Source organism: Helianthus annuus, chromosome 10 (assembly GCF_002127325.2).
Source record: "Helianthus annuus cultivar XRQ/B chromosome 10, HanXRQr2.0-SUNRISE, whole genome shotgun sequence".
NCBI classification, from domain to species: Eukaryota; Viridiplantae; Streptophyta; class Magnoliopsida; order Asterales; family Asteraceae; genus Helianthus; species Helianthus annuus.
Window position 1 is genome coordinate 119,801,298 of NC_035442.2, and position 9,307 is coordinate 119,810,604.

The 9,307-nt window shown below is 33.8% G+C and overlaps 1 protein-coding gene across 1 annotated transcript; it reads left to right on the top strand.

Moving 5' to 3' along the window:
• The first annotated feature begins 401 nt into the window (after positions 1–401).
• On the top strand, positions 402–4,591 carry LOC110881469 (alcohol-forming fatty acyl-CoA reductase). The gene is made up of 6 exons (XM_022129714.2): positions 402–426; positions 664–706; positions 799–899; positions 1,956–2,148; positions 4,221–4,382; positions 4,492–4,591. The coding sequence occupies exons 1-6, from the start codon at positions 402–404 to the stop codon at positions 4,589–4,591; spliced, it is 624 nt and encodes a 207-aa protein (XP_021985406.2).
• The last annotated feature ends 4,716 nt before the right edge of the window (positions 4,592–9,307 follow it).

Genomic DNA, 9,307 nt, shown 5'->3' on the forward strand with positions numbered 1-9,307 from the left:
CCGATAACACTCATTCATAGTCAAGCATATATTACACATCTTAACATAACAATGCATTAACTTATAATCATCATCAACATAGCACGGAAACTTGTGAACCGATTACTTGAACACCAACTCATCATGTCTTGCTTACAAGTTAATGTAAAAATCATATGAATCAAGGCACTTTTTGACTAGAGAACAAACATCATGAAACACTAACATTAACAATAAACATCAAGAAGCACTAACCGGTTGATGGGTTTCAAAGGTGTGTATGAAGCTTCCAACCGGGTGTGTGTGTGAGCCGATCCAAGGGTCCAAATCCGAGAATGAGGGAGTGTGTTTGTGTTTCTAGGGTTTTAGTGAGAGAGAAAGTAGGAGAGTGTGTGTGAGAGTGAGTGTGGGTTGCCCAAAGAATGGCAAAGTTGGCTATCCACCAAGGTTATATACTAGTGAGCTAAGGAGGTGCACCCTAATGGGTTTTCGAATAGGCTAAGGGGTGTGTGTGGCCCAACCCGGCCCAACTGTTACTGTTCACTCGAGACCGCATGGTCTCGGGTCGGGTCCTTGTTGTCTCGGTTCATATACATACACGCATACATACAATTACAACACATAAACGTAACACGTAATCACATAGGATGTTCACATATATCACTAGAATAACAAGTTAATTAGTCACAAGGTGTTTCAAGCAAGTTACATCAAGATACAACGAAAGGTTCTAAGTTTCGAGTTGTCACAGAGCTGCCCATGATATTATTAAAGTAATATCCTAATGTCGGTTTCAACCCTTTCGTTTGCTTATTGTAGATATGATGTGGCCCTCAATATCAACACGTTTGGAGCAAAACATGTTTCTAACTTTGTCATGAAGTCCATTAACATGAAGGTGTTTCTCCATATATCTACAGGTTTGTTATCTGATGTGTAAGTTTGGATCATTGATTCATTCTATCTTAGCTTATGTTTTTACAGGTTTGTTATCTGATGTGTAAGTTTGGATCATTGATTCATTCTATCTTAGCTTATGTTTTTGCTTATACTTAAATACCAATGATCAAAACACAAAGGATGATCCAGTGTTTAGAATGCACATGATGCCAAAGTTTCGTGTCATATTAAGGTTTTCAAGTGAGAGGGAGTGATCCTAAGAATGGAGTAATCAACCTTCCCCTCTCTACATGGTTTTAAAAAGCGTGTGACTATTTGATTCAATTTGATTCCAAAAGCCGATGTGTGATGCACGAAGCACACACATCACTTTTCGAGGTTTCGTTAAAAAAATAATTAATAAAGATTTATGGATAATTAAATGCTAAACTATAAGATATTCTCATCATATCTAGTCAGAGTTGTTCAAATACTCAAACCCATTGCTCAATCGATGGTTAGATTTTTCAGACCACATCATGTGATGCGCGCGTCATCAAGTCGCATCGCGCGACGCGATCTCCCCACCACATCATGTGATGTGTGCATTTTAAAACCAAGCTCATATATATATTATCAAGATTATTTGAGAACCATCCGAGTTGAGAGAACCATGAGAACTCCCAACTCCCATGCTATTTTTTTAAAAGAATCTCAAATCTTGTATATATTAGGTGTTTTGTGCTTGTCCGAGTTGAGAGAACCATGAGAACTCCCAACTCCCAACACCCCTATGATTAGTAAAAAAAATCAGATTTAATTAATAGTACCAAAGGCACAAGTGATGGAATTTGAAAATGTATTAGTCCCAAGTTCACAATTAAGTTTTAAAATTACTACGATTAAATGTGATGTAGAAAATGGTGGGATATACTATTTTTGGACATTGCTTTCAAGATAAAGTTTTAAAACTAAAACGGGAGTTTCTTAACATTTAAGAGCTCCACCATGCATGTAGTTGAACAAAATTTGTGTCATACATTTGGAACATAATGAAATGTAAACTAAGACGATGCCTTTCAGCTTATGCCTTTCAGCTTATGTCTCCAGTGAAAACCATGGGCTTATATTGGAAAAGCAATTTAAATTCGGTGACTCCATCAATGGGAAAACTAAAGTGGACATTAACAAAGAGAAAGAACTGATGGAGGATAATTTGAAGCAACTGACGACTATAAAAGCTACGAATAAAGAGATTGCATCTTTCATGAAGGATTTGGGTATCCAGAGGTTCCCTCTTCTCTCTACTTTCTTCTCATTACTTCTCCCTCATGCAATCTTTTCATTATTAGAGGACCCGGGGCGGGAGCGTGATGGCCACCGGTCACGCGTGATATTCGAACGGCACACCGCCGCCGGTGAATTCAAAACGCGTTATATATCTAACGCGTTAACCACACAACGCGTTGAACTTTTAAAAAATCGACCGTTGCACATGATGACCGTTGTTGAACGGTAAGTTCAATAAAAAAAAAATAATCCATTTTATCTATATATATATATCCACATTTTAACCATTTTTTTCACACACCAAACTATATCTTTTAACCATTTTAAACCCATTTCACACAATTTTTATATCTTTCTCAAATGGAATTCCCTACGGATTTGACGTTTCCGATGTCTAGCGATACCGATACCGAGTCGTCTTCCGACAACGACACGCTAAACTATTTTGTGTCGGTGTATAACGAGCTTGATGCCGAGTCGTCCCGCCCAAAGAAGAAGATGGTCGGCCGTGATCGTATAAGTGCCAACGAAGTTTTGATGAACGATTATTTTGTGGAAAACCCGCTATACAATGCCGAAACGTTTAGAGATCGTTTTCGTTTACCCAAAGAATTATTTTTAAAGATTGTTGGAGACATCGAGGCAAGCGAGGGATGGTTTCAAGAAGGTTACGATGCGAGGGGCAAACCAAGTTTCACGCCGATTCAAAAATGCACGTCCGCCATTCGCCAACTAGCGACAGGTAACCCACCGATCAATATGATGAATACCTAGCTATGTCTGAAAGAACTTCACGTGAATGTTTGCAATTTTTTTGCAATGCGGTCATTAAGTTGTATTCTAACGAGTTTTTACGTAAACCGACGAGCCACGACATCTTACGTATTTACGCCGCACACGAGGCTAGATGGCATTTTCCCGGGATGCTCGGTAGCATCGATTGTACACATATCGAGTGGAAAAACTGTCCAAGAGAGTTGCGAGGGGCGTATGTGAGGGGAGACATCAAAAGACCAACCATCATACTAGAAGCGGTGGCGTCGAATGATTTATGGATTTGGCATTCGTATTTCGGTGTCCCAGGTTCAAACAACGACATCAATGTGTTGCACACGTCGCCGTTGTTCCAAAGCGTAACGGATGGTACCGCACCTTCCTCTCCTTTCTATGCTAACGGTCGACGTTACAGACGAGCCTTTTATCTTGTGGATGGTATCTACCCGTCTTGGTCTGTTTTTGTGAAAGCTCCCTCATTTCCCGTCGAGGCTAAAGAAAAGGCGTTCAAAAAATTGCAAGAATCGGCAAGAAAAGATGTTGAGAGGGCATTTGGTGTTTTAAAGGGTAGATGGGGTATACTACACCGACCGGTTCGTTCCATGACCAAGAAAGCAATACATAGCATAGTGTATGCGTGTATCATATTGCACAATATGTTGATCAAACACGACGGACGTGCAATATCCCCGGATTGGGTACCGGATCCTCCTACACAAGTTCAAGTTCCACAAGATATCAATTTACAATTGCGTAACGAAGAAACTCACTTTCGGTTGAGATTCGATTTAATCGAACTAGTAGGTTCTCTAGGTTTGGAGTTTTCGGATTCGGACGAGGAGTAGGTTTTTTTTTTTAAATTGTATGTTCCTAGTATGTTAAATTCGAGAAGTAGGTTTTTTTTTTTTTTTTTTTTTTTTTTTTTTTTTTTTTTACAAATTGTATGTTTCTAGTATGTGAAATTGAAGTAGTATGTTTTAAAATTAATGAAATTTTTAATTTTAGTGTTTTATTGTTAATTTCTAATTTAAAATAAAAAATTAAAAAAATTGGGAGGGAGTGATAGAATTCCATCACTAGTGATTCCACCCCTCCTACATTTCTATCACTAGTGATGGAAATTTGATTGATGACATGGCATTACTTGATTGGATAGTGGGAGTAATGGAATTCCATCACTAGTGAACCACCCCTAGTCCCCTTAGGTTTATATGTTTTTGAAATCTTTTTAGCATACCCAACTTGTTTGGGATATATAATGAGTTTGTATTGATTAATGATGTTTAACAACTGGGAAGGGCTAAGCATCATGGATGGCCAAATACATATGTATTTACAAAAGCAATGGGGGAGATGTTGCTTGGAGAGTTGAGGAATGATGTGCCCTTAGTCATACTACGCCCTTCCGTCGTCAGCAGCACCTATAAAGAACCCTTTCCCGGATGGATCGAAAATCTCAGGTAATAGACCAAAACCAACTTAACCAATTTACCTCTATGTTCATTATTTATAAATTTAGCAATTTCTGGTGGGTCATTTGCTAACTAGATAAGTGGTTTTCGACTACAGAACCATTGATACTGTATTTGCTGGTTACATAAAAGGAACGGCTACATGCTTGCGAGGAGATCCAGATTGTATAATGGATATAGTCAGTTTCCCCACTTGATGTGCTTCAACATAAATTCTCAGCAACATTTACTTATTTGAATTCGGGGATGTTGGTACCAGTAGACATGGTGGTGAATGCTATGATTGTCGCAATGGCAGCTCATGTAAATCACCCCAATTCAGGGATCATTTATCATGGGACTTCTTCTGCTTCAAACCCCGTTAAATTACATCAGATTGTAGATTGGTCGGTTGAGTACTTCGCTAAACATCTATACATAAGCAAGGACAGGTCCATTAAGGCTCGCGATTTCAAATTGTTGACTTCCGAAACAAGCTTTCAGAAATATATTGCAATTCACTACCAACTTCCCTTAAAGGTTTATTTGATTTTAAATCGTTTCTTCAAATTAAAATCACTTTTATCGCGAAAACTCGAAAACTAACTAAAAAAAGCCTAACAAAACACAAAAAAAAAAAAAATTTTTCAATTTTTTTTATAAAAATCGCTGGTTTTTTATATAATTTTTTTGTATTACACATGTGTAGTACATACACATGTGTACACATGTGCACTACAAAAAAAATTGTTTTTTTTTTTAATTTTTTTTATATACTAAAAGTAGCGAAAATTAGTATGAAAAAAAATTGGTATGTTTTTTGGCTTTTTTAGTTAGTTTTCGAGTTTTCGCGTTAACTAGTGGTTTTCATTTGAACCTTCCCCTATATATATATATATATATATATATATATATATAGGGGACCGCTAAAATTAAAAACACCTACAGTTGTAAGAACCACGAGAACCACTTTCTAGCCATTAGATCTTCAAAATGGATAGATGAGATTAAAAGTAGTTAAAGGTAATATTAAATTCTTTTTGTCTTATTATGTCTTTAATATTTTAATCTAAAAGGGTATATAAGTAAAATTACTCTATTTTGTCTTTTTGTCTTTATTGTTTTTTATTACTTTATTGTATTATTATATTAGTTTTTATTTTTCAAACTTAATTTTTTTATTAAAAGCATTTTCAAAATTCAGATTTTTTTTACAGATTTTTTAAACTTTTTTATGTTTTACGTTTTACGTTAAAATTTTTACGTCTTACGTTTTTACGTTTTACGTTTTTACGTTAACCTTTTTATGTTTTACGTTAAACTTTTTACGTTTTACGTTTAACTTTTTACGTTTTACGTCAAACATTTTACGTTTTACGTTAAACTTTTTACGTTTTACGTCAAACATTTTACGTTTTACGTTAAACTTTTTACGTTTTAAGTTTTTACGTTAAACTTTTTACGTTTTATGTTTTTACGTTAACCTTTTTATGTTTTACGTTAAAATTTTTACGTTTTACGTTAAAACTTTACGTTTTACGTTAAACTTTTTACGTTTTACGTTAAACTTTTTACGTTTTACGTAAACATTTTACATTTTACGTTAAACTTTTTACGTTTTACGTTAAATTTTTTACGTTTTACGTTAAAAAGTTTACGGTTTAACTTTTTTTTTCACAAAAACTTTTTCACAAAAACTTTTTTACACAAAAACTTTTTTACGCAAAACGAACGCACCCAGAAATCGCAAACTCGGTAGGTGTCTCAGATAGATTGTTATCGTCATCGACAGGGGAAAAGAATATAAAAACGAACAATATCAAAACAAACTGTATCTCGAAAAAAGGGGTTTAGCTCAGATTTTCCGATAATTAAAAGGCTGCAAAGTGGGGTTGCAGGTTCAAAAACCTACCCTCCACCATCGTTGTCGCGCCATCGTCATCAAAATCTAGGTTTTTTTTTTTTTTTTTTTTTTTTTTTGCATCATCGCCACCCAAAACCCACAGTTCAAAAATTCAATATCAACACACAGGTGATTCCCCACCTGCAACAAACCATACTTCAAAAAATTCAAAATAAAAAACATTATACAAGATCCATCAAAACAACCACCACAGATTGTATGAAACCCCACTCATCAAAACAACTACCACAAATATGTATGAAACATTATACAAACCATCACAGATTGTATGAAACCCCACCCAACAAAACAACCACCACAAACACCCTTCAACCAACCCGCCTCCCCTCCTCCCCCCCCCCCACCCACAAACAGCAACCACCGTACCCCCACCACAAAAAGTCATTCACCCCCACTGAAACAACATCAGCCGGAGAAAGGAGAAAAAGAAAACATCAAGTAAACATCGCTACCTTGTCGGCATCCCACCACCGCCGTCCTCTTTCTCTGCCGGAGCTAAAACGCCACCGCCGCCGCTGCAACGCCACCGCCCGCCGTCCTCTTTCTCTCTCCTCGGACTCTCTTTCTCTCTCCTCGGACTCTCTCTCTCTCTACAACGAGTATGAACGAGTGTAAGAGAGAGACAAACAGGGGTGGGTGATGCCGGTGGTAAACGAGTTTGAGAGAGAGAGAAACAGGGGTGGGTGATGCCAGCGGCGACTACATCTGAAACTCCGGCGTCGGTGTGGTGCCGGTGTGGGTGTGGGTGCGGGGCTGCTGTGGGTGGGGGTTCAGAGGGATGAAGGTGAGGAAGATGATGATCTCTTCATCTTCATCATAGATGAAAGAGATAAATTCTCTGAAAGTTTTAGAAAAATTGAAATGAAAGAATGAAGAGAGAGAGTTAAATGAAAATGACTAATAAAGAGAGAAGACAAGACAGTCTGAACATTGAAAGTGAAATATGAAGTAAATTACCTAAATACCCTTTTGGTTGTCAAAATCTGATTGGTAGAGAGTGGTTCTCACGGTTCTTACAACTGGGGATGGTTCCTATTTTAGCGGCTCCCTATATATATATATATATATATATATATATATATATATATATATATATATATATATATATATATATATATATATATATATATATATATATATATATATATATATATATATATATATATATATATATATATATATATATATATATATATATATATATATATATATATATATATATATATATATATATATATATATATATATATATATATATATATATATATATATATATATATATATATATATATATATATATATATATTACCCTATATAGGGTAGGGCTATATAGAAAACCCTATATATATAAAAAACCCTAGAAAACCCAACCTCCCGACATTTTTTTTTGAAAAAAATAACACATGTAATATACATGTTTATAAGAGTTTTGGGCCAAAAAAATCAAAAAAGCGCCGAAGGGATGATTTAAAAAAAAATTCAGCAATTTCTGTCTTTTGTGCGTAACACATGTTAGGCAACCGAATATTGCTGAAATTTGTTTATTTTTTCTTTAAAAAATCCCTTCGGCGCTTTTTTGTTTTTTTGGCCCAAAACACTTTAAAACATGTATATTACATGTGTTATTTTTTTCAAAAAAAAAAAAATGTCGGGAGGTTGGGTAAAAATGGGGGAGATTTGAGTTTTCAGAGTTTTCTAAAAATTTAACGGTTTTTTGTCTAGCATTACCCTATATATATATATATATATATATATATATATATATATATATATATATATATATATATATATATATATATAGGGGAAAGATAAATCGAAAACCCATGTGAGTTGAGAAAACCCAAATAAACCCTATGTAACATTTTTATTTTTTTCTAAAAAAAATAGGAAATGTAATATAAATGTACACGGACCTATTTATGAAAAAAAATGAAAAAAAACGCTTACTATTTTTTTTTTTAAAAAATGTTGAAAATTTATATGTTACATTTTTTTGGACATACATATTATGTAACCTGAAATTTTGTAACATTTTTTTAAAAAAAACTACTTGGTGTTTTTTTGTGTTTCTTTTTTTAAAATGTTCAAATATATGTATATTACATTTCCTATTTTTTTTAGAAATGTATCTTGAGTTTACATGGTTTTTTTACAAAGGTTTTCTGAGTTTTCTCAACTCAAGTGGGTTTTCGATTTATCCTTCCCCTATATATATATATATATATATATATATATATATATATATATATATATATATATATATATATATATATATATATATATATATATATATATTTATATATATGGGAAGGTTCAAATAAAAACCACTTTTATTTTGAAAACTCGAAAACTAACTAAAAAAGCCTAAAAAACACATTAATTTTTTTTTAAATTTTTTTATAAAAGTCGCAAGTTTTTTTATATAAAAAAACTTTGTTTTCAAAAAGAAAAAATATTTTGTAGTACACATGTGTAATAATACACATGTGTATGTGTGTACTACACATGTGTAGTATTAGACATGTGCGCTACAATTTTTTTTTTTTTGAAATTTTTTATATATATTAAAAATGGCGAAAATTGGTATGCAAAAAAAAAGTATTGGTATGTTTTTTTGGCTTTTTTTAATTAGTTTTCGAGTTTTAACAATAACTAGTGGTTTTCATTTGAACCTTCCCCTATATATATATATAAAGTGTACTGTACAAAATGGCTTAACGTACGCTATGTACGCGATGGTGAATTCGCATGTTATAAAATAGCAGGATGAAATCGCATGTGATAATTTTTGATGAAATCGCATGTTGTTTTTTTTTGTAACAATTTCGCATGTGATAATTTTGATAAAATTGCATGTTGGTTTTTTGTAACAATTTAACATGTGATAATTTTAATGAAATCGCATGTTAAAAAACCAACATGCGAAATTGTTACAAAAAATCAACATGCGATTTCAATGTGGGATGAAGATCTGACGGCTAAGATGATCGCGTACGTAATGTAGGATAAG